This window comes from Canis aureus, chromosome 34, assembly GCF_053574225.1.
Source record: "Canis aureus isolate CA01 chromosome 34, VMU_Caureus_v.1.0, whole genome shotgun sequence".
Taxonomy (NCBI): Eukaryota; Metazoa; Chordata; class Mammalia; order Carnivora; family Canidae; genus Canis; species Canis aureus.
The window spans coordinates 25,284,249-25,308,659 of NC_135644.1; the positions used below are offsets into that span (position 1 = coordinate 25,284,249).

The following is a 24,411-nucleotide window of genomic DNA, read 5'->3' on the forward strand; positions in this document are numbered from 1 at the left end:
CAAGGCCAGCCAGGCCAGTGTTCTAGGAGAATCTCCCCTCACTTGGCACAGTACCCACCAGAATCTTGGCCTTAAGAGAAAACTCCAAAAAGTGATGGAGATTCCTCCCAGGTCATCCCCTCCCCTTTCCTTTCTTGCCTGCTTACTGGCTGGAGTACAATTTGTAGAGACCTACTTGGATCATGCAGAGGAGGCTAACATCCTAGTGTAGAACAACATCAAAGCAGGAGCCTGGGTCCTTGGGGTCAGACTCTTATGTCACATTTTCACAGATCTGCTTTAATCATAGTCTGGTGTTTGGAAGCCACTGAAGTAAATTTTTTTTTCTAGCTTGATCTTTCTCAAATTTAAAGGTACAATCTATAATTTCATATCAGCAAAAACAGGAAAAAAACCAATAATTTACATTTTGGACATAAACATGACTTTATGACATATTTCCTCTATCAACCCTTGTGAAGGTTCTTGATTAGGCTGTTAACTATTTAAACACTGTGTTCATTCATTAAATAAATATCTTAGGTGCTAGGGCTAAAAGAGATTTAAGATTATACTTTAGTGTTTTATGAAGTTTCATCCATTTCAAAATATTCTGCAATCCTCTTTCTCCTTTAGGTCATTCAGAGGCCAGGGCGAAGAAGCTGGTATTTCTATGATGACAGAGAATTTATTTATTTAAGACCTTTTGCTTGTGATACAAAACTTGAATGGGTATGCCAGATTCCAAAAGGTAAGTGGTAGTTATTCCTTTTCACAGTCTTCTCATGTGAACATTGTAAATGCTGAGTCCAAAGTACCTAAGAGAGTGTTTTAGACTATAATTATAGTTTTAAAAAGCCCATGAAGATATAGTTAATATATTAAGCTCCATCCTGCCTGATTCCAACCACAAGTACAAGACTGGCTTATTGAGATTAGATGGTACCTTCCTCTTTGATCATGAAAGAATTTTTATAAAAGATAAAATTTAAGATAAATTTAGAGATTAGATTTTGGAATGAGAGATTATTTCAATGAAAAGAAGACACGTAATGTAGGGACACCTGAGTGGCTCAGTGGTTGAGCATCTGCCTTTGGCTCAGGTGTGATCCCAGGGTCCTGGGATCAAGTCCCTCATCAGGCTCCCTGCATAGAGCCTGCTTCTCCCTCTGCTTGTGTCTGTGCCTCTCTCCCTCTCTGTGTGTCTCTCATGAATAAATAAATAAAATATTTTTTAAAAAAGGCCACCACCATATTACCTTTAGAAGACATGATATCCTTGGGGCGCCTGGGTAGCTCAGTTGGTTAAGCATCTGCCTTCTGCTGAGGTCAGGATCCCAGGAGCCCCAGGTCGGGCTCCCTGCTTAGCAGGGAGCCTGTTTCTCCATCTCCTTCTGTCCCTCCTCTCTGCTTGGGTTCTCTCTTTCTCTCAAATCAATAAATAAAATCTGTTTTAAAAAATAAATAAAAGATAAGATATCCAGTATAGTAACTGTCAAGTTTCTTTCACAAAGGCAACTGGTAGGCCATTAATAAAAGAGGGAACTCTGTGTGTGTGTGTGTGTGTGTGTGTGTGTGTGTGTGTGTACTACATCTTCTTTATCCATTCATCTGTTGATGCGCATCTAGGCTCTTTTCATATTTACTGTGGACGTTACTACTATAAACATTGGAGTGCATGTGCTCCAATGTATCACTATTTTTATATACTTTGAATAAATACCTAATAGTGCAATTGCTGGGTCATAGGGTAGTTCTATTTTTAACTTTTTGAGAAGTTCCTATACTATTTTTCAGACTGGCTGCACTAGCTTGCATTCCCAACAGTGTATGAGGGTTCCTCTTCCTCCACATCCTCACCAACAGCTTTTGTTTCCTGAGTTGCTAATTTTAGCCATTCTGACCCATGTAGGATGGTATCTCATTGTGGTTTTGATTTGTTTTTCCCTGATGCCAAGTGATGTTGAGCTTTTTTTCATGTGTCTGAACAGAAGTTTTTTACAAGATTACAATAAACAACTATGCATATTTTTAACTAATTTGACCCATTGTTGATAGAAATTAACCAATATATAGAGAACTGACTTAGAGAGAGAAACCAAAGATGTTGAATATATAGGCAGTGCTCTGAGAAAAGTCTTCTCTACATTAGGCCCAGATACAACAGCAAAATGAAGAACAGCTATTTTACTCTGTAGTTTCTAATAGTCATCAAATTACATCTTTGCCTTGAAACAAGTGTGACCTACAACCAGAATGAAAAGGGAGAGGAAAGCAACTAGCAACCTGCAAGGAGCTGTTCTGCCCTGGAACTGTCTAGATGCTTCTGTAGGGGCAATCTTAAAGTGATTTTCACAGTCTTTGTGAGTTAAGTAGGAGTCTTGTTTCTGGTTTTGTTTGTTTGTTTGTTTGTTTGTTTGTTTTTTATAGAGTAGAGAGTTGAGTCTAAGCAGCAGATCCAAAGTCCCATAGCAGTGAAGGGTCTGAGGGCATTTGGACCCTGACTCACTCAATTTCAAGGCCCATAATGCATTAAAGTATCACATTTCCTCTGTTTCCAACTGGAAATTCTGGGTGATTTTTATTATTTTTCTCCAGTTTTGTCTCTCATCTTCTCAAAAGGTTCAGTACTGGATTATTGTACATTGTTTACAATAATACATTGGGGGTGGGATGCCTGGGTGGCTCAGCGGTTGAGTGTCTGCCTTTGGCTCATGGCGTGATCCCGAGTCCCGGGTAGAGTCCGACATTGGGCTTCCTGCGGGGAGCCTGCTTCTCTCTCTGCCAGTGTCTCTGCCTGTGTGTGTGTGTGTGTGTGTGTGTGTGTGTGTGTGTATGTGTGTATCATGAATAAATAAATAAAATTAAATTTAAAAAAAAGAATACCTTGGGAGAACAATGAATTCTACCAACCAAGGTTTATAGAACAATTACTCAAATTACATTAGATGGAGAAGTAGTTCCTGAATAACCTCATCCTGCAGTAATGATTATCTTTGTGCCTATTCCTTAGTGTTTCTGTGTAATATATACAATATACTCATTTACTTATGTATACTTTCTAATTATTTTTTTTTTTTTACTTTCTAATTATTAGCCATATTTTATCCATCTAGTCTTCCTTTGTGACTTCCGTGATGTAAGGTAGAGAACTACCAGGAATACTTTAATAGTTAACAGATCTACCTTTTTGATTGCCACTAAAACAGTGTTAGCATAGGCCCCACAAAATTCAAACCAAAGCAATCATAATATGAAAAGAAATAATCTGGCCAGAAATGGTCCAACTCAGAAAGTCCTCTTGAGTTAGATTAAAGGCACTTACTTATAATAGGACATCATCTGTAATTGGATACTAATCCTCAGCCTTTTGTTTTCTTTCTTGTACCAGGCCATACTCTAAAAACACCAGACTGGTATAATCCAGGTAAGTTAAGAAAACTGAAACTTAACCAAAGCTGCTTTTATCTTTTCTGTAATGTATTTAGTTAATTATCTAAGCCCATGCCCAAGTGCCAGCTTCTCTATCACATTTTCAAGGGAGATGAAATATCTCCAGGCAGGAAAGGTGATTGGCTGGTGTGCAATGAGGTTTTGAGGCTGGGTTTGTTCTCCTCTGTGAGTACAGGAGGGTGGCAAAGTCTCTCACTGGCTCAGCAATCCTTGGTGCTTTGCAGGTAGCACTGCCCTGGCCAGAGAGAGCAGATTACTATTCATAAATAGTTTTAAACATTAATTCATGCTTAGATGGTGTAGTTTGATCTGTGCATAACTCTGATATTCTTCTTCTTCAGAGCGTCCTGGAATTCATGGACCTCCAGTTGTAATTGAAGGGAGTGAATACTGGTTTGTTGCTGATCCTCACTTAAACTATGAAGAAGCGGTCCTGTATTGTGCTAGCAATCACAGCTCTCTGGCTACCTTGACATCTCTTGCAGGACTAAAAGCCATCAAAAACAAAATAGCAAATGTAATTTGAGAGAATATATTTTAAAATATTTTTCTTATTTTTCTATTTATTCCGTCAAAAATTATTTCAGAAGTCTTGCCAAAATCTACAGAAGTTAAATATTCCTTTCAAGTAAAATCTGCCTTTTTTAAAAACATCCAAATTCATCATTCATGTTAGCAAAGGGGGATAAAACTCCATGTTTTAAAAATATTCAAGATTAGTTATAAATGTCAACTTATAAAATCAACAGAGATAATATAAAATATTCTTTTTTAAAGTTATTAATTAATTAATTAATTAATTTATTTATTTATTTATTTATTTAGTTGACAGAGGGAGAGCACAAGTAGGGGGAGTGGCAGGCAGAGGGAGAGGGAGAAACAGGCTTCCCGCTGAGCAGGGAGCCCAACTCAGGGCTCAATCCCAGGATCCTGAGATCATGACCTGAGCTGAAGGCAGACACTTAACCCACTGAGCCACCCAAGTGCCCATAATATAAGATATTCTAATTCTTTATTATATTTTGTACTAAAAGTTAACTTCATAGTTAACTTGAGTTTCCATTTCTTCAAATAACTAACCTTGTAAGATAGGAAAATAATTTTATATTTTTAAATTTATAATTATTTACAATTGAACACTATATAATCGAATTAATGTATACCTATAATTACAATGACCATGTTTTATAATAGCACATAGTGTTAAGTGAAAAGTTTCCAGCTACTTCTTTTATGGAAGCACCTGGTTTACATAATTTAGAGACTGAAGTAATGGAATGTCTGGAAATGTTAGTGGTTGTGGTTATGGTGGGACAGGGTATTTTAAATAAAAGCTCTTTAGGAAACTCAGCACAAATAAGGATAGGTGATTTTGTCTGTTGGTTGGTTTGTTTTTCAGATATCTGGTGATGAACAGAAGTGGTGGGTGAGAACTACCGACCAGCCAGTAGATCGTCGTTTTATGTAGTATGTGACACCATTGATATTGCCTTTGTAAAGTCATTGGAAAGAAGCAGTCCCAAATTCTCCTTTAGAAAATGGATCGTTATTTATAATTTGTTTTGAACATTCATCAATAAACCGTGTGGACTACAGAAACCAAGTCCTGTAACATATTAGCATCAAGAAAAAAGTGGCATAAAATAATGGCATAACATTAAATTTAGAATTAAAATAACAGTTTAAAAAAAACAGAATAGAACATGTAATACATTATGAGCTGTGAACTCTCTCATTTTTTTTCAGCTCACGATATCCATGGCATCACTTTCCTATAACATTTCGGGAGGAATGCTTGTACATGTCTGCAAAGACTTGGTTTAATGGTAAATTCCAAATCTTTTAATGTTGATTATGTAATATGTGAACTTCAGGTTCGGTTACTAACTTAACCTTATTTTCCTGTTGATTATACGTTGGTTGCTTCATTTTATTTTGGCTTATTGCTAATGACCGTAGTTTAAATTCCAAATGCAAACAAAGTTGCTTTTCATTGTATTTTGACTTCCTTTACCCTATGGTGACTGCTTAGAAATAAACTTACCACTTTCATAACTGAAAAGTATATAAATAAATTTGCAAAGATAAACAGGTAGCAATTCTAAATATAGTTTAGTTCTCTTCCCCCTCATTAGCCTTCACTTTCAGCCTATTTGCCTACCATCAGGTCCTGTGGTGGTAACTGTGGTTCTTATACTAAATGTATGCATTTTTATAGGCAAAGCTGGTATGCTCTACCCTACTGATATAATAATAACAGAAGATAGAAATGGCTAGAGAAGAGGAATATATTTTAACTGTTTGGGAAAGAGCAATCGAAAGAGATTTTCTTTACTACTGGATTGTTTTTAAAATGTGCTGAATGGAAAATTCTCACCCCTGTAATTCTGCTTTTCATTTCTCAGACCTAAATAAGCCAGCAGACTGTAGTACCAAGTTGCCCTTCATCTGTGAAAAATATAATGTCTCTTCATTAGAAAAATATAGTCCAGATTCTGCAGCTAAAATACAGTGCTCTGGGGATTGGATTGCTTTTCAGAATAAGGTAAAAAGGGAATTGCTACATTGTACAAATGATGATTGCTTTCATGATGGTTGTATGGCCTGTAGCGGAATCGCAGCCCATCAAACAACTTCACTAAAGATAGCCTCTGCGTATTTCAGTAACTCACCTGATCCTCTACATTGCCAGAAACCAAGTTAACTCTCAAGCTAGTGATGCCTACAGGTCTTCAAAGTACTGTGTTCTTATCCAGTTGCTACTAAAATTAAATTGCTGATGTTGATTGCTCAATGAATTATAATACTTTAAATAATAAAACTGTCTCTATAGCATGAAGGAAACTGACAATTTCTGGCTGATGTATTTTCCACTTGAAAGAAAGCATCCAAGCAGCATCGACCAATTAAATTAGACCAGCATTTCCAAACTATGTTTTGGCTACATATATGCTAACAAAATGTTAATCATTGATCTTGCCTTCCAAGGGGTTTAATGATTACATAAGTTTGGGAAACGCTAGATTCTATATCTGCCTCTTTGAAATGATTATCTAGATTGGTATATGTATCTCTTTGGAAATGCATTTGGTTGCTAAGTAGAGAGATTGCTATACTATGTTAGAACATCTATTCTCTCACACAAAAGAAGTTTGAGGGTAAGTGGGCTGAAGTTGGTATGGAAGCTCCACAACATCTTCAAATCTAGGCTCCTGTTATCTTTTTGCTCTGCCATCCTTAACATACTGAAGCTTCCAAGCTCAAGTTCAGGGTGTTCTGTCTAGGGCCTTTTCTAGAAGCCACCCAGTGACATAGAGCTCACTGGCCACTCCAGTCTCCAGGGAGTCTGAAAAAAAATTCTGTTGGATGCTTCAAGGAACAGTATTTAAGTTGTACCACTTCACACTAACATGATCATAGTATCAAAAATAAAAAGGAAGATAGGAGTCTTACAACTGAAAACATCTGTACTGAAGCTAAAATAATAAGGATACATTTTGACTTTTTAAAATTAGAACAGTCTTCACACACACACACACCAAGGTACTGGGACTAAATTAATTTACATAATTGAGGTAAGTTTGAATTAAGATTTCCTGCCAAAAGAAAGGGGGATGACTTCTTTTAAAATGCATGTTTTTATATAAGGAGGTGATGATTATCAGTTCAGCCTTTGAAATCAGTTGGAATAAATCTAAACACTGATCATACCACTATCTGTCTACTTCACTTACAAGTAAAGTTACTTAACTGCCCCGTGCCTCAGTTTCCCTATTTGTTGTAGGAATTAAGTGAGATGGTATTATGCAAACTGTTTAGCACATGGGAAGCACTCAATAAGAGGGAGATTTTTTAAAAAAATAATTTGACTGATAGACCACTCTTTAGTTGTTTATATTGACAGTGTAGGTCTGCATATAGTACTACTTTGTAAATTTCCATATCTCACAGACCAAAAATTAGCAGCCCTCTAAAAGATGAGATATTTACTTCCTATGTGAGCTCTTCGGTGCTTGGAATCTTATGCTTCATTTATGTTTTTTGTTTGCAGTGTTTTCTAAAAATCAAACCGAAGTCTCTCACATTTTCCCAAGCAAGTGATACTTGTCACACTTATGGTGGCACCCTTCCTTCAGTGCTGAGCCAGATAGAACAAGGTAACAGAATTGTTTTGGAAACATGTTTTATTCTGATATGGGGGCCAAGTTAGTTCTGAGAGGCTTTGGGGAATTAGCATATTTAAAAATTCTTATTAAATTACTTTATTACAGAATAGGTAAAAGAGTATCGTTGTAGATAAGGAGGAAGTATTCGATGAGATTTTTTTGGTGTATCTATAATTTGAATAAGTCAATACTTTTAAAAAATCTCTTTCTGACAGATTTCATTACATCCTTATTTCCGGATATGGAGGCTACTTTATGGATTGGTTTGCGCTGGACTGCCTATGAAAAGATAAACAAATGGACAGATAACAGAGAACTGACATACAGTAACTTTCACCCGTTAGTAGTTGGTGGGAGGTTGAAAATACCAACAAATGTAAGTTTTTAAAATCAGAAATCTAAATTGCTCAGGATACCTGAGTGGCTCAGTCGGTTGACCATCAGACTTTATTTCAGCTCAGGTCATGATATCAGGGTATGAGATCAAGCCCCCACTCGGGCTCTGGCTGGGCATGGAGCCTGCTTAAGATTCTCTCTCCCTTTCCCTCTGCCCCCACCACCCACTTCTGCTGTGTGCATATATGTGTGCACACACTCTCTCTCTCTCTCTCTCTCTCTCACACACACACACACACACACAAACCTATATAGCTCTGTGAAATACCCAAGTCTTCTATAGATTATTGGATCAAGAATGAGGTTTCTATTGTATGAGTCCACTTATATGAGATATTCAGAGTAGGCACATCTTCAAAGATAAAATGTAGATTAGTGGTTGCCAGAGGCTAAGAAGGAAGAAGGATTGGGAGTGATGCCTAAAAGGTAATGGCATTTCTTTTTGGGGGTGGTAAAAATATTCTAAAAATTGATTGAGGGTGATGGTAGACACATTGATATTTTCTTTTTATTCTACTTTATCTAGTTTATTCTCTTTGTCCTATCTTATCTTAGTCCATTATCACATATGTGAGCCAACTAAATGAGTCTCAAACCATATTTGATCCCTAATCTAGTAAATTGCAGTAAGTATTTCAGCATTTTTTCTTCTAGGGCTTTTTCATATATTATTGTTCTGACATAGATAATATCATAATGTATATAAAATGGTATATATACCATTGTCTACTTTTCTCATTTAGTATTGTAAATAGTTTCTTATACCATTAAAAGATGTACTTGATAAGCATTTTAATAGTTGTGCAATATTTCTTAATGGTATGCCATTATTTTCCAACCAGTGCTGAGTATTTAGGTTGTTTCTATTTTTATATAATTATAAATAGCATTACAATGAACAGTTTTGTGCATAATCTTTGGTTATATTCAGATTACCTCCTTAAGATAGATTTTGGAAGTCAAAGCCAGATCAAAAGATAAAGTAGTTATAAAACTCTATTCACCAAATGCTTTCCAGAAAGGTTTATGAGTTTTTATATTTGTCAGTAATATATTATAATTGCCATTCTATCCATACCAACATATTAATAATTTCTAACATTTGTTGATCACTAATATGTGTCAGGCACTTTGCTAATGCATCATTTGCATTATTTCATTTAATCTGCACAACAGATGTGAAAAGGTCTGTTATTCTGCCTCTAAGAAATGTAGAAACTGGAGTCATGTAACTTGTCCCCAGTCATGCAGTCACTCATGCAGTCGTGACTAGGTCCATGAGACTGCAGAACCCGTGTTTTTAGCTTCTCTACTATGTTACCTCTAAGGGTCATTGTCTTTTAAAAATTCTTGCTAATTTGGTAATTTAAATATATCAATCATATTTTTCTTTATATTTCTCTGATATCTAATGAAAACAAACTTCTGTAAGTTCAGTAGTACTTTGAATTTCATCAAGTATGAATATTCTTATTCTTTTTCAATATTTTTCAAAGCCTTCATGTATTTTCTTTTGTCTTCATGTACTTCTTATTGATTTTACAATTATGTAAATATTAAACATGCTGACTCTTTGTTTCTTGTGTTTATGAAAAATATTCCTGTAGGTTTTTTTCTTAAGCGTAGAATACCAAAAATATTATAGAAGTAAGCTTTGATTTTTTGCATGTGTGTACATTCAAATATGTTTATTTCTCTTTTCTCCTCCATTTTTTTTAGGTTAGAAATTTCATCGTGTAGATGTTAGTTAAATATATGCCTATATTTTCTTTGCCTTTTTTTCCTGACTGCATGATACAGCCATGGTATATAGTGTATGTTGTCAATTGAATACTTCATGCTTTTCCCTAATCCTGTCAAACACCATTTATTGCATATACTTCAACTTGTTAAAAGCAATATAGGATGCCTCCTTTATCTTACATAAAGTGTGAGTGTATGAAATATACTCTTATGTAGCTATGACACTGATCTAAATACTATAATTTTGCATATTAAAAAATATGATAGGAATAATTATCCTGTATATATACCTTTAAAAAATGGTTTTAGCTATTCCTGTCCATTCTTCCAAACTATAATTGTTTGGCCAATCTCCAACCCAAACAATTAAACAAACTTCTGATGAGAATTTGACAACATTTTAGGGACAGTTAACATCTTTTTATTAATCTTTTAACTCAAGAATATGGTATATCCATTTATTCAAGTCTTCCTTTAGAGCCCACGTGAAATTTTTGTAGTTCTGTCTCATTGCCTTTGAGAATGACAGATTTTTTCTTGATTTTCTCACTGATATGTAAGAAGCTATTGTTTGGGTATTTTTATGTATTATTTCACAGGCACCCATCTTACTAAAACCTCTTATTACTTCTAGAGTTTTTCACTAGATTTTTGGGGTTTCTTACTTAGATAATCATAATCTTCAAATACTAGTTTATGCTTCACTACATGTGGTAGGACTTCTAGAACTGTGATAGTACCAGAAGAAATAACTACCATCCTAGACTTGATCTAGATTTTGTAGGATTGTCTGCAGTCTCTCATTGTTATTTATGATGCTCACTCTTTGGGCGTTTTTCAGGGTCTTTTTGGTTTTTTTTTTTTTTTTTTTTTTAAGTAGGCTCTATGCCTAGCATGGAGCTTGACATGGCGCTTGACCTAAGCTGAGCAGAAGAGTCCATGATTAACCAACTGAGCCACCCAGGCACTCCAATGCTGACTCTTTAAGTTATATCATTCTATAACTAGCTTATTTAGAACTTTTGTTCAGGAATAAGTACTGAATTTTCCAAAGCTTTTTTTCTAGCGTCTACTAAAATTGTCATATATTTATAATAAACGATCTTTATCTTATCATAGATTCTAGTTGCTCCAAATGGATTATTATTTTGCTATTATACTGAATTGGACTTCTTAGAATTATATTTGGGAATGTTTTCATCTCTGCTCATGGAATTAATTTTTTATGCTATATTGTCTGATTTTTTTTCCCGATTATGTCAGCTTCATAAGATGAACTGGCTAGCTTTCTGCCTTTGTGTTTTGAAATTATAATCCAGCCTGGAGAATTATTCAGCCTGAAAGTTTGAGGGAATTACCTACAAAATCATGTGATGTTATTTTCAGACATCATTCTCTAATAATAAAGGGATTTGGTGCAGTGGTCAAATGCCTAAATTCCAGAGTCACATTGTCTGGTTTTGAATTTCATTCAATCATTAGTATGGAAGTTCACTTAACTTTTCTTTCTTTCTTTTTTAAAGAGTTTATTTATTTATTCATGAGAGATACAGAGAGAGGCAGAGACACAGGCAGAGGGAGAAGCAGGCTCCCTGCAGGGAGCCCAACCGGGGGCTCCAAGATCACACCCTGGGCTGCAGGTGGCGCCAAACCGCTGAGCCACCCGGGGCCGCCGCCCCCCCCCCCCCCCCCCGCCCCCGTTACCTTTTCTTAATCCTCAATTTCTTGTCTGTAAATTCTGATTCTGTTGTTATATGTACAACACAACGTGAAAATTACATAAGATAATTCATTTAAAGCTTTTAGCTATCTCACATATAGTTTTGAAAATGAACTACTAGTATTAAATTTCAATTTCCAATGAAGTTACTGGTACATTTTGGTGTTTCTACTTCTCCTTATAACAATTATGCTAATTTGTTCTTTTCAAGATAAGTTGCCTATTTCATTTAGATTTTTTTAAAGTATATTTAAGTAAACTACACCCCATGTGGGGCTCAAACTCATGACCTCAAGATCAAGAGTTCCCTACTGTTCCGATTGAGCCAGCCGGGTGCCCCTCATTTAGATTTTCAAAGGTATTAGAATAAAATTGTGTATGCTATTATCTTTTCAAATCCTCACGCCTTATTTTGATTGTGTTTTTACTTTTTTTTTATTCAGATTTTTACAAAACTGGTATGTATTGGTTTTCTCCTCCCTCTTCTCCATCTTCTACTTCTATTGCTTGAGATACATTTACAAATATTACTACATTTTTCCATCCTAGTTTTTTGGAGATCTATTTTTGTTCATTTTCTAATCCACTGTATTCAATTCTTAGTTCATCTTTCCTTTAAAAAACACAATACATTTAATAATACATATTTGCATTATTCCACTATTGGAATATTTGCCCCAAGAAAACAAAAACACTAACGTCAAGAATGATAGCAGAGTGTTAAATATTACTATAATAGTGTTTTCATCTTACTTTTACCAGTTTTTCTTTTATCTGTTTGGAATTTATATTTAATGATATTGCCACTGTTTTTGTTTTATAATTTCTAAAGTTAATTGCCCCTTTTCCATGCTTCAGAAGTTTTTGAGGATTTTCTTGTGATTTCAGGGTCAACTCCTTAATGGAATTTTTTACAGGAGGAAAAATCCAATTTGGGATATAAAGTTCTCTTGCTAGGATCTTCAGACAGTTAGTTTCATGATTATTTGTACATGTTTGCTTTTTTGTTTAGATTTTTGAGGAAGAGTCCCGATACCAATGTGCTCTAATGCTCAACCTCCAAACATCACCTTATACTGGGACATGGAATTTTACTGCCTGCAATGAATACCACACTCTATCTCTCTGTCAGAAATATTCAGGTATAAATTATTATCTAGATATCTATGGTACTTTATGCTGTTGGATAAATACAGTATTTTTTCACAAAAATCTTATAAATGAATTAATATTAATTTATAAACAGCTTTCCTAAAATTTTGAGATAGCTAAATCCATATTGGTTCAGTTAGTCACATTATCTCAAATGGAATATGATTTTTTCAAGTGTCATTGCTTTACTTAATTAAATATCAAAATTAAGTATCAGATGGAATTTATTAATAGGAGTTGCCTAATTATAGTAAGTTATGGTTGAATTTTGTTCTTTTTTCCACTCTGGCATTTATTTTTCAGTTTTTACGTTCTATCTTGGAGAAAGAAGGAGAAAAAATATATTTAATTGACTCTGGTAAAGTTTATCACACACACACAAAAGGTGTGAAGTGTTATAAATGGGTCACTGTATATACCTTACTGTAGCCCAAATAAAAATAAAATGTGGGCTTAAAAATAAGAATCATCCATATTTTCAAAAAGATATTTTTAGAGGTATTACATTGTCTTCATTGATTACAATGTTTTTAACAAATAATTTTTTTTTAAAAAGCTTTGTCATGTAATGAGAACCTCAAGTAGATAATCCATGTACTTCTAAAGAACTTTTTATTAAACCAACCTATGCCTTATTTGTCTCATATTGTTTAGTAATTGCTTTACTCAGAGAAGTACTGTAAAGCAGTAGTTCAATACAACCTCTTGTGTGTTGTTTTGTACATTTTTCTCATCAGAGCTCTCCTTGATGAGATCTTTTGTAAGAGAACACATAACATTTTCTCCTGTTGAAGGAGTTCAAATAAAGGAGGTATTTGACACCAACCTGAAATGGTAATCTAATTGCCAGCTCCTTTTATTTATAGCTTTTTTCCTTCCTAAATCAGATCAACAAAAACAATTTTGTTCTAATTTTAGAAAACAAATGCTGTGGCTCACACATATTACATATTAAGATACACAGCAAGACATACATACCTAGTTCTCCTAACCAAAATCTAAAATAAATGGATAAGTAACATCTAAAGCACTCGTTGTGGAGAAATTTGAAGAAATGTCCTATGACTTGCAGAGTGGGTGTTTTTTTTTTCTTTTACACACAGAAATTGAAAACAGACAAACCTTGCAGAATACTTCAGATACTGTAAAGTATCTAAATAATCTGTACAAAATCATCATGAAGACTCTGACTTGGTTTGATGCTCTAAGAGAGTGTCAGAAAGAGAACATGCACCTGGTGAGCATCACAGACCCTTACCAGCAGGCGTTCCTAACTGTGCAGGCGGTTCTTCATAACTCTTCTTTATGGATTGGACTCTCCAGTCAAGATGTAAGTTTTCAGTCCCAACTGCCAGGACTGGGTGATGAAATGTGAAATTTTTGTTGCACACAGCATTTCTCATATCAGACAAAAAGAACCTGGAGATTGTAAAATCTTACTCCAGTGAGTAAATTTCATGAAGTGTGTAATTTTTAGTGACTGTCATCTTTCTACTGTTCAAAGATCTAGTGCTGTATTGTTTATATTAAGAAAAAGTTGTACTGAACATATGTAGCTGAGCACTTCTTTTTACTCTAGTAAAAGACTGAGTAGGAATCAGGAACTGCCACATCTCCCCAGCCAAAGAAAAGAGACAAAGAGAAGAATTAAAAAATCAGATAGGGTTGAGTGTTGGGATGGGGGGAGGTCCAGAGGGAGAGGAAGAGAGAGGATCCCAGCAGGCTCCACACCCAGTTGCAGAACCTGATATATAGGGCTCCATCTCACAACCCTGAGATCATGACCTAAGTGGAAATCAAGAGTCAGACACCTAACTGACTGAGTGACCCAGGTTCTCCTATAGTGAACTTTTTTTTAAAGAAAATTAAAATCACCTGTAATCCCAGCACTTTGTAATAAATAAGATTGAATAATTTGGTTTATATCCCTCAAGTTTTTCTCTATATACATATGTATATATTTTTTAAGATGTTTGGGATCATACCATTTTCTTTTTCTTCTCCACTTAAGGATTTTGGTCTTGTTTCCTACCCTATTTTAATCTTCACCTATGTTTCTCTTTTTCCTTTCACTCTTTAACATGTTTATTACATTTCTGCATAAACTGCCTTAAATCTTTGGAACATGACCAGATACAAATAAATAAAACTTTACATTGAAAGCAATGGAAGGGTATTGAAAGATTTTAAACATGGTAGTAACAACAGATTTTTACTTAGAAAGAATTGTACTGGCAGAGAGTGGATAAGGAAGTGAGTAATCTAGAGATTTCTTGTAGAAATTCATGCAGGAGCTCATGTTGGTCTGAACTAAGGCCCGTGGCAGTTCTGGGTTTAAAGTCCAGAGAGTGGCTGTGGCAGTGGGTCACTTAAGTATATAGAAGTGGAAGTACATAAACATAGAAGAAGTGAAGAAGGCTTGGGAATTGGGGAGTCATTCACATGAACATTAATGTCCGTAGGTCAATGTTAGGACCAGGAGGACAGAGCAAGACATGGGGCTTCTCCTTAGTGAATGTCAGGAGGAACAAGGAGGCCAAGTCCTAAGTGGATGTCAGAAAGAGGCAAGGAATCTGGTAGTTTGCATAAACCTCAAAGGGAATGACTGAAGGAGATCAGATTCAGCAAAGAGATAGGGGGTGCAGGGATTTATCTACAAGGAATAGAAGTTCCAAAGGCCCAGGTACCTGGGGTAGTTGTGAGTGCAAAGGTGAAGGAACCCAGAGTGATACCAAGTACAAGCAACATCACATGGTCAAAGGGCCACATTTGAGGCCACAGGGCTTTGGGATTAACTGGCCACAAAGTTACCCCTGGAACTCTCTGATGGAGAACAGTTTCAGAATGAAACAGTTGGTGGTGTTGAAACTTAAGCATGTTTGCTATTTATGGTTCACTAAGGATACTGTGTATGGCCTTTGCCCAATATTCCAAAGAAACCAGTGTTGCAAAATTACCTTGGCCTCAGAACAGCTTAGTTTGTTGGGTCAGTGCATAAGGCCTGGTGCTCTCATAGCACCAGGGGGGAGCGCAAACAGGTCTGTACCCTGCAGTCCATCCTCTAGACTGTACCTATTCTGTAAAGCCTCTTTCAAGATAGGTGGGTGGTCAGGCCCTTGTCAGGATGTAAGGATGGATGTTCACAGACTCTGAGTGCACAATAGAATATAATGAATGAGGAAGTTTCTCCATAAAGACAAGTGTAAAAACAGCAGTGTGAGATGAGATCCGCAAGGCCTGAGTCAGGGTTAGGAGGAAGGGAGCTAACATTTATGTAGCATTTCTTGTGTGCCAGCTGGCTATGATGTGTCTTACACATTACCCCACTAATTCTAGCCCTGAGGGGTTTAAGTGTCACATTCACGTAATAGATGACAAGTTGGAAACTCCACAAGGTAAACTCAAATCAAAAACTAATGAATGACTAAGCCAGAATTCCAAACTAAATATGCTTAGCTCCAGAGCCCATGTTCTTTCCACTACTACACGTTGTTTTACTACATGTGGTTTCTTCCAAAAACCAACAGTTCCAGATATGTTGTGTGGCAGCCCAGTATAATGGCTCAGACCGTGGACTCTAGCGTCTGAAGGCCTGGATTAGAGTCCCAGAACTGGGGTATATATTCTGTGGGACTTGGTCACATTAGATGCCTTCGGTTTTCTTATAGGTAAAATGGAAACAGTAGTTCCCATCTCATATCGTTTTCATGACATTGAGTAAGTTAATATTTGCAAAGCACTTAGGACAGTGCCCGGCACATGATAAGTGCTATGTAACTGTGTGTTAAATATAAGGTAAAATTAAGGGTCATTAGACGGACTATGAGGAACAAAATAATACAAAAGGGATAACATGAAGTATTGCCACTTGAAATGTATTTCTGCTGCTTACAGGATGGACTCAACTTTGGTTGGTTAGATGGGAAACATCTTCAGTTTAGTCGCTGGGCTAAAAATAATGAACCACTTGAAGACTGTGTAATATTAGACATTGATGGATTCTGGAAAACATCTGATTGTGATCATATGCAACCGGGTGCTATTTGCTACTATCCAGGAAGTATGCTATGTTTTAGTTCTTAAATTATTATCAGTCTCATGAATAGTGAAATTTGTGGGGAGTAGTTCTGTAAAATCTTGTTTTGAAATTATAATCATGTCCTTTCTTACAACAAAATTTGTGAAAATTCTTATCAGGTAGAATTATTATATATTAAGTACTTGGTCACTGATTTGTTATTTTAGACATTGTTATATATTTATTTTTGTCAGTTGATAATGATAATTGACCTTTGAGTTTTAAATCCCTATTAGCCTCATTTTGGATATATTTTGTTTATATTCTATAAGAACTTCTATCTGTGGGAATTTTTTTGGTAATTCTTATCAACAACTAATATTTCTTTTTAAGAGTCACTGTTAAGATTAATCTGTTTGCAAGTCACAGTAACCAGCTCAAGCTAGCTTCAGCCAAAAGGGAAATTTAGATAGTCAAAAATGAGAATATAGCTGAGCTTCATGAGAATGGGAATCAGAAACTGAATGGAATCAGGAACCCAGAGATACTATCTCCCACCTATCTCTTCTGTTTCTCTCTGTGGATCTGACTCTTTTTTTATATACTTTCTGCTTCTTTCTGCACATGGTAAAACAAGGCAGCTCTGTAGCCTTCAAATATAGCTGTAACTGGCAATGAATTGACTATCCTTGAATTCCACTTTCAAAATTCTTAGAAAGAATCTGATATACCCAACTGAGTAAGGTATGCAATCTCTAGCCTTAGTCAGAGGAAGGTGGTTTTACAACCACCAGGGGCCCACATTTGTGCATTTTCAGGAGAGAGAAGATACTACTTTCCAGACAAAGAAAGTTGTAAGCTGGGAGAGATTCTGAATGGTCTCTACTGCATATTAAATCGGTTTGACTGTCTTTGAGTAGAGCATAGCTATATTTGCATCTTCTTAAATGTATTGCTTTTTCTTAAAATTTTTTAAAGAACCAGATTTTCTAGATGTCAGATTTTCAACTATTTTCTGTTAGTTTTCATTAAAGCAACAACTTAGAAAATCATGTATTTCATTAAAATGTACCCTTAAAAATAAATAAAAAATAAAATATGACTCTAAAATTAGAGAAGATATCAGTAGCCAGAAACTTAAAGATGAGTTTCCAAAGTTATAGTTCAATGCCCATTATGAATATCTTTGTATAGTATCTGAGGTTGCCTCTTGTATTTGAGATTTGGTGGTACAGGAAGACAGAAACTACATTTAACCTAATAGCACCTCATGTTTTATATTCTCCCACTCACTCCACAGCAGGGGAAAGAAATTATGTTAAATAAATTTCTTCCTACAGAAACCCAGTTAAGAGGTCATATTATATTTGAATATAAACAGAGCAAGCATCATTAGGCTATTATTTATTGGCTTCCTGAATATTCCCTACAAATCAAGCCTAATTACCATGAACAGGATTCAACATTTATGTCTACAGTTAGAATTCTTACCACTGTTTTTTTCTTAGATGAGACTGACAGAGAGATCAAACCAGTTGGCAGTGTTCAGTGTCCATCTCCTGTTCTATCTACTCCGTGGATACCATTTCAGAACTCATGCTACAATTTTGTGATAGCAAAGACTAAATATACAGCAACAACACCAGATGAAGTTCATTCTGAATGCCAGAAACTGAGTAAGTCCCTTATGTGGCCATTAGATGTATGTTCATTAAAAAATAAGTCTCACCTGAGTGTGTTATAAATTTTTCTAATTAGCACTAGATCTCAAAAATATTTATCTCCTACTTTCTGCATTATCAATAAGAAAAGGTATTAACATTTGTGGCTAGTTAAAACGGAGAATATAAGAATTACTTCTTTACCCATCCATTAGAGAACTAGTCTGTCTTTACATGAATAAACAAATGAGTTCTACTTAAAAAGCAAAAGAAATGACACTAGCAAGCTGAGAACTGGATGTTAAACCAAGCTAGACTGTGGGCAAAGTAAAAATAGGTGAATTTCGGTGGTCGAAAGCTCATATAAGTAGTCAAAAGCAAAGAAGCAGCTCTGCTTAAAAGAAATGCATATTTCATACTTTCACACTTTCAACTCTTAGGACTCTTCAGATATTCCCTGTGAGATCCACTGAGGATCTGTGACTTCTGAACAGTGGACCTGTGAACTCTGGGAATTTCCTATGGCAAATATCAAAGTATTATTCCCAAAATGTGCTGTGTAGAAAGTAGTCTTAAAAGATATTCTACAAAAGGATCCTTAGAAAAAGAACAAGATTGAGAAATATTATACACCATTGCTTCCTGTTAGATATTATCAAATGTACATTAACATATACTTTAATATATGTTATAAATGAATTCATTAACTTTGTTTAACCAATAATGTGACACTTTTATCCATTTAGTCTTTTTCTGAGAAATTCCTGCTAATTTGCTGAGGAACACCTTTGGGAAATGTTAAACTTTTTTAACCCTAATATAAAGAGTGATCTCTAAAGAAAAGGAAGATCTATCATACAGTCCATCCAAAAGGTTTTATTTATTATGGTTTTGGGCAGTATATTATTAATATGGATAAATTTGTACCAATTCAAAATAAGCTTTAAATGGGAAAAAGTTAAGTGAATCAATGTTTTAAATTCTCTACTCAGCTGCTAATTTTTCACTATTCTATAAGATTAAATTTTTTTTCAAAGATTTTATTTATTTATTCATGAGAGACACAGATTAAGAGAGAGAGAAAGAAAGAGGCAGAGACACAGGCAGAGGGAGGAGCAGGCCCCATGCAGGGAGCCCGACATGGGACTCGATCCCGGGTCTCCAGGATCAGGCCCTGGGCTGAAGGTGGTGCTAAACTGCTGAGCCACCTGGGCTGCCCATATTCTATAAGATTAAATGTAATATGAAAATATTTGGAGTACCTGGATGGCTCAGTTGGTTAAACATCTCACTTTTGATTTCGGCTCAGGTCATGGTCTTAGGGTCATGAGATCAATCCCTGTGAAGAGCTGGGCATGGAGCCTGCTTAAGATTCTCTCTCTTCAGGAAGACAAACCAGGAGAGACTTCTAATTCAGGGAAACAAACAAAGAGTTGCAGAAGGGGAGGAAGGTGGGGGGATGGGGTGACTGGGTGACAGGCAGTAAGGAGAGTACTTGATGGGATGAGTACTGGGTGTTATACAGTATGTTGGCAAATTGAATTTAAATAAAATAATTTTCTTTTTCTTCACTAAAAAAAGCAAAAACAAAATATTTGAAAACTTAATCTATTTATTTTGGTACAGATTATTTTCTTAAAAGGATTTATTTATTCATTTGAGAGAGAGAACAGGAGTGGGGAGAGCGGCAGTGGAAGAGGACCAGGGAGAGAATCTCAAGCAGACTCCCCACTGAATTCAGCATCCTATGTAGGGCTGGATCTCATGACCCTAATATCATGACCTGAGCCGAAACCAGAGTCGGATGCTCAACTGATTGAACCACCCATGTGCCCCAGTACAATGAAATAGTTATATTTATATGTCTGTCTTATTTTTCATTATTGTTTTAGAGTTTATTAAACTGGGAAATAAATGTTTTAAACCTACCAAAATAAAGTGTTCTAGATAAGTAATTATTAAAATGATTGACTATTTTTTATGTAACAGATCCAAAATCACATGTTCTGAGTATTCGAGATGAAAAAGAGAATGACTTTGTTCTTGAGCAACTTCTGCACTTGAATAATATGGCTTCATGGATCACATTAGGTATAACTTATGAAAGTAAGTTGTAAATCTGCTGATTTTCTCGATTTAAATTCATATACCTCATTATGAACTATTTGTTTATTAAGCTACAAAAGTATAGTTCTTCAAAGTATATATTTGTTTGTTTTAAAGATTTTATTCATTTATTCATGAGAGACACAGAGAAAGAGGCAGAGACATAGGCAGAGGGAGAAGCAGGCTCCCCCTGGGGAGCCTAATGCAGGACTCGATCCCAGGACACCGGGATCAAGACCTGAGCCAAAGGCAGACGCTCAGCTACTAAGTGACCCAAGAGCCCCAAAGTATATGTTTATCAATATACAAAATGATAATTATACACTTAGCAGAACTTATATAAATACTAGACAGTTTTTGTATCTCAAATCTGCCATTAAAATGCCTTTACCACTAAGATTAGAGTTAAATGGTGGAAAATAATTTCTTTTCTCCACTATTTCTCCTAGCAATTCAAGACTAACTAAAAATGACCATGCTGCCAAAGAAATCTTCAATAATTACTTTATATCTCTACTATGTATATGGGATGAGTGGGAATGGAATTATACTTCTATTATCATTGCACCTTTGGGTTTACAACTTTGGCTTGGACTGTATGTTAGAAAAATGAGGAACAGTCTGGCAGTGAGATAGAATATTTGAAATTGGGACTAAATACCACAAGTCCAAGGTATAATTGCTATAAATTTTTTTAAAGATTCATTCATTTATTTTAGAGAGAAGAGAGAGAGGGTGCGGGCATGCTCATGAGGTGACAGGGGAGGGGCAGAAGGAGAGGGAGAGAAGCTCCAGCAGGCTCCTTGCTGAGCATGGGGTAGTGCCCATGACCCTGAGATCATGACCTGAGCCAAAATCAAGAGTCGGCCCATTCAACCAGCTGAGCTCCCCAGGTGCCACACTATGAAATTTTTTAAGACACAGACCCTAGTAATAGCAGAAATAAGACCTATTTAGAAAAATACTCAATTGGAGGTGTCCTGAAAATCATAAAAATCGAAATTAAGAAAAAAGTCACTCTGAAACATCACACATCAAAAGCATACATTTAGCCTCAAGGGAGGTAGGCCTTACTAAGGGGCATAGGACAATGACAGCCAAAGGCAGAAGCTAACTTACTCAAATATGAGCATGCCATATTAAATAGCTAAATTAATCAAATATGAGCATGCCATGTTTAAAAATAGCCTTCTCCTTGCAATTTAACCTTTCTTAGAGTTGGTAAGGTTTTTCTTAAATACTTATGATGTGCAGATGAGTTAATAAAAATTAAGCTATCAAGCAACAGGTAGGACTTAAGTTGCCAGTTGAAGATGAGTTCATCATAGTAGGACTTAAGTATCCAAATCCTATCTCCAATGACACTTGAATACCCTTAAAATTAGGAAGGGGAAAAAATGGAGAGAAACTAGGTGGCTAGGCTTTACTTGGAAATGATCAAGGAAACAGTGTTCCATAGGGATTGGGGGAGACCACACCCAGGACATAGAGATTTTAATTTTACCTTCTGATATACTTTTTTAGTTATATTATCAGAAACAACTAAAAATGTATTCTGTATTCTAAAAAGCATTTTCATATCCGTAGACTTCCTTTTAATCTAATCTTAACTTATTTTTATAAATTGTATGAGTAACAAAATTTCTACTAAAATACATAGACCTATGAGTGACATATAGAAAGATATTTCAAGCAAACAGCAAATTTGGTTTATTTTTTTATTTTTTTTTAAGATTTTATTTATTTATTCATGAGAGACACACACAGAGAGAGAGGCACAGACACAGGCAGAGGAAGAAGCAGGCTCCATGCAGGAAGCCTGACAGGGGACTCGATCCTGGGTCTCCAGGATCACACCCTGGGCTGAAGGCAGTGCTAAACCGCTGAGCCACCTGGGTTACCCAGCAAATTTGGTTTAAATCTAATTCTTAGTGGTTAAATTCATGTCCATAGATTAATTTAATTACTTCAGTATACTTAAATAATATTTAATTACAATACCACTGATAAAAAGGATTTTGTTTTTAAAGTTCTGACTTTTCAGAAGTAGGGCCATGAATAGAAATTACTGAGGGAAGCCACTTGTCAAGCCAAGTGAAAAAGTGACCCTTTTGTATAGCAACTTTAGGAATATACCATTGCCCATCATATTGGCCATAAAATTGTCAGTTTAACACTTGGGGAGAGGTTTCCAAAGAGGGCCTGAGACATGAGGTGATAGAGAGCAGCGAGCAAGAACCAGATCACATGTATAGTGTTTCTAGCTGCAGGCAGATGTTTAAGTATACTGCCTCAGAAGACAGTCATCAGTGAAAGGTACAAATAACCAGGACAACAATGGGTATGTGTACTTTATAATGACACCACTCTTTAGGCCGATTTGTAATTTTAATAGGCCTAGCAACTTATTTCTCCAGAAACTTTAATAAAATATATTCCCATACCATACAATTCAGCCATTTAAGGTATATAATTTAATGGCTTTTAATATAGTCACAGGGTTGTGCAGCTACACTACCCCAAAAAGAAATACTCCCTCCTCATTCCTTATCCCCTCTCCCAGCTCCCAGCAAACTACTTACCTGCTTTCTGTCTCTACAGATTACCTGTTCTAGACATTTCATATAAATGAGATCATACAGTATGTGATTTTTCTGTGTGACTAGCTTGTTCTACTTAGCTTAATGGCTTATGCATGTAGCACTGTAGCAGGTATCAACAATATTCTATTGTATGGATATGCTGTATTTTATTTATCAATTCATCACTTGATGGCCTTTTAGATTCTTTTTACTTTTTTGGTTATGAATAAAGCCTCTATGAATATTCACGTACAAGTTTCTATGTGGATGTATATTTTCATTTATCTGGGGTATATATCTAGGAGAGGAATTGCTGGGTCTTTTTTTAACCCTTTGAAGAACTAGCAGACTGTTTTCCTAAGCCACTATACCATTTTCTATACCTTCCAATTTTCCTGTATCTATGCCAACATTTTTTATCTCTTTTTGATTGTAGCCATCCCAATAGGTATGAAGTGGTATCTAATTGATAAAAATTATGTCATTTTTATTTCATTTCCCTGATGATTAATGATATTAAACATAATTTCATGTACTTAGTGGCTATCTGTATATCATCTTTGGAAAAAAGTTTATTCAGATTCTTTACCCATTTTTTAATTATTTATCTTTTTTATTATTGAGTTATATAAACATTTCTTCTATATTCTGGATATAAGTTCCTTGTTAAATAAACAATTTATAAATATTTTCTCCCATCATTTTCTTTATTTTTTTAAGTAAGCTCCATATCCAACATAGAGCTCAAACTCATGGCCTCAAGATCAAGAATATCAAGCTCTACTGACTGGGCCAGCCAGGCATTCCCCCACCACCACTTTCTTGATAGTAGAATTTATAGCAGAAATTTAAAAAAAAAGATTTTATTTATTTATTTGTGACAGCAAAAGCGGGAAGGGTTGGGAGAGAGGCAGATGGAGGGGGACAAGCGACTCCACCAAGCAGGGAGCCTGACTCAGGGCTCCATCTTAGGACCCTGGGATCATGACCTGAGCTGAGGGCAGACACTTAACTGACTGAGCCTCCCAAGTGCCCTGCACAAAAGTTTTTAATTTTAATGAAGTACAACTTACCTATTTTTTATCACTTATGCATATCTAGAAGGCATCGTCATGAAGAAATACTCGTATGATTCATTCTAAGAGTTTTATAGTTTCAGCTCTTATGTTTAGGACTATGATTTATTTTGAGTTAATTTTGTATATGGTAAAAGGAAAGGGTCTATATATATGTTTATATTTATTTATTAATATAAAATATATGTATATTTTTTGCATGTAGATATCCTGTTGTCCCAGGAACTATTCTTTTGCATTGAATTGTCTTGGCACCCTTGTCAAAAATCAGTTGACATAGATGTGCACAATTGTGTATGGTTTAGGTCCAGAGAAGAGATTTCTATCAATAGTTTTGTAATATGTTAATTTTTAAATAA

The 24,411-nt window shown here is 35.5% G+C and overlaps 1 protein-coding gene across 2 annotated transcripts in view; it reads left to right on the plus strand.

Annotated features, from left to right (window-relative positions):
- LY75 (lymphocyte antigen 75) overlaps positions 1 to 24,411 on the plus strand; it is a 122,998-nt gene that overhangs the window by 49,060 nt on the left and 49,527 nt on the right. For both annotated transcript variants that reach the window (XM_077883374.1, XM_077883373.1), the window contains exons 16-28: positions 616 to 730; positions 3,371 to 3,406; positions 3,774 to 3,949; positions 4,832 to 4,899; positions 5,179 to 5,258; positions 5,838 to 5,977; positions 7,484 to 7,589; positions 7,814 to 7,974; positions 12,470 to 12,599; positions 13,713 to 13,939; positions 16,504 to 16,669; positions 18,136 to 18,303; positions 20,278 to 20,394. In XM_077883374.1, the coding sequence (XP_077739500.1) occupies positions 616 to 730; positions 3,371 to 3,406; positions 3,774 to 3,949; positions 4,832 to 4,899; positions 5,179 to 5,258; positions 5,838 to 5,977; positions 7,484 to 7,589; positions 7,814 to 7,974; positions 12,470 to 12,599; positions 13,713 to 13,939; positions 16,504 to 16,669; positions 18,136 to 18,303; positions 20,278 to 20,394 (1,690 nt within the window). The remainder of the gene's footprint in view (positions 1 to 615; positions 731 to 3,370; positions 3,407 to 3,773; positions 3,950 to 4,831; positions 4,900 to 5,178; positions 5,259 to 5,837; positions 5,978 to 7,483; positions 7,590 to 7,813; positions 7,975 to 12,469; positions 12,600 to 13,712; positions 13,940 to 16,503; positions 16,670 to 18,135; positions 18,304 to 20,277; positions 20,395 to 24,411) is intronic.